The sequence below is a fragment of the Sinocyclocheilus anshuiensis genome, unplaced genomic scaffold, assembly GCF_001515605.1.
Source record: "Sinocyclocheilus anshuiensis isolate Anshui unplaced genomic scaffold, SAMN03320099.WGS_v1.1 scaffold1002, whole genome shotgun sequence".
Lineage (NCBI taxonomy): Eukaryota > Metazoa > Chordata > Actinopteri > Cypriniformes > Cyprinidae > Sinocyclocheilus > Sinocyclocheilus anshuiensis.
The window spans coordinates 219,267-221,045 of record NW_015536514.1 but is presented as its reverse complement, the minus strand read 5'-3'; the positions used below and the strand labels follow the sequence as shown (position 1 = coordinate 221,045).

Here is a 1,779-nt window from a genome sequence, read left to right as displayed (position 1 = left end):
TGAGCTGAAAAAAAACAATAGAACCATCACAGAAAATTCTAATGGTTTCCACTACAAATACCATTACAAACCATCACCTTTTAACCATTAAAACTAGTGCTGTCTAATCGCATCCAAAATAAAAGTTTTTTTTTTTGCATAATATATGTGTGTGTACTGTGTAGATTTATTATGTATATATAAATACACACCCATGCATGTATATATTTAGGAAAAATATGTTACGTCTATATATTAAATATATTTATATATAATATAAATTAAATTGTGAAAATATTAAAATAAATATATTTTTTCACTCAGCAGAAAACTAAAATATTAAACTGTGACAAAAGAATTAAAGAGTTAGAAAAACAGTTAAAAGAATTGTGATTTACTGAAAATGATGTTTGCAATTTTCTCCATTGTTATATTATGCACAGATGTCACTGTTTGAAAATGAGATCATTTGGTAACTCAGTGGCACAGAAATAGGAAAGGGGACATTTATTAATAGAGAAAATATGATCTGATTGAGTGTGAACTTACCCAGTCCACAATGAGAATCTTACTGACGTTGAGTCTCTGCTGCAGGAGTTTGGCTGCAATGGCGACCGAGTTGAAATAGCAAAATCCCCTGTTATTTGTGTCAAAAACAAAAGCAGAAAACCGCTTGTGAGAGAGAACACAGAAGCGGGGCAGTCAGCTGGTGTGTGATCTATTGTGGAGGGCCTGATCGTGTGCGTTTGTGAACTGGACCTCCTGGCCTGATGGATTGTCTCATTTCACTAATGACACGATTCACCCACTGCGTCCTGGCTTGACATCAGAGCGCAAGAACAGGGCCTGGCACCAAACCTCAGTCTGCTCCCCAAACACGCCATCCACGGAACAGTCCTTTTATTTAACCTTTCACCATAGAGACTGAGGAACACTCGTTTACTTTAACCTTTCCGTAATGAGGGAGACGCACTGGGAATAAGGATGGGAGGAGCGGCAAAGCTCTGCAATTCGAGGGAATTTAGTCCCCCTGTTAACGATACCTGACATCAATTTGGATAAACCATCAAGCTTTAAGATAAATAAAATTGCATCCAAGTTGCCGAGCTGAGCATAGAGGACGCCGTGTACCCAAACAGCTCAAACACAGAGTCTGAAGCGTGCAAGAAAATGCTTCCAGATCAGCAACAAATGCTACAAATACAGAGAGGGTCTCAAACTCTTACAAAATCAATTATGAAATCAGTTTCTTTTATGTTTCAGCATTTGGTCCGTAAAAAGAAGTGCTTAACCACCAGAAAATGTTGATTGACAAAATTGAGGTCAACTAATGGTCAATTTTTGCAACTCTGTTACCACAATTTGGGACATGTCTAAATACAGTTTAAAACCTTTATTTTTTGTTATTATTGTTTTCTAGTAATATAAACTATCTATCTATCTATCTATCTATCTCTCATCCATCCATCCATCCATCTATCATCTATTTATCTATCCATCTCTCATCCATCCATCCATCCATCCATCCATCCATCTATCCATCTATTTATCTATCCATCTCTCATCCATCCATCCATCCATCCATCCATCCATCTATCCATCTATTTATCTATCCATCTCTCATCCATCCATCCATCCATCCATCTATCTCTCATCCATCCATCCATCTATCTCTCATCCATCCATCTATTTATCTATCTATCTCTCATCCAGCCATCTATCTATCTATCTATCTATCTATCTATCTCTCATCCATCCATCCATCCATCTATCTCTCATCCATCCATCTATTTATCTATC

At 36.9% G+C, this 1,779-nt stretch overlaps 1 protein-coding gene across 6 annotated transcripts in view; it reads right to left on the bottom strand.

Annotated features, from left to right (window-relative positions):
- Positions 1 to 1,779, bottom strand: part of hdac4 (histone deacetylase 4) — a 260,575-nt gene that overhangs the window by 45,870 nt on the left and 212,926 nt on the right. For all 6 annotated transcript variants that reach the window (XM_016491248.1, XM_016491241.1, XM_016491256.1 and 3 more), the window contains one exon: positions 529 to 616. In XM_016491248.1, coding sequence (XP_016346734.1) covers positions 529 to 616 — 88 coding nt within the window. The remainder of the gene's footprint in view (positions 1 to 528; positions 617 to 1,779) is intronic.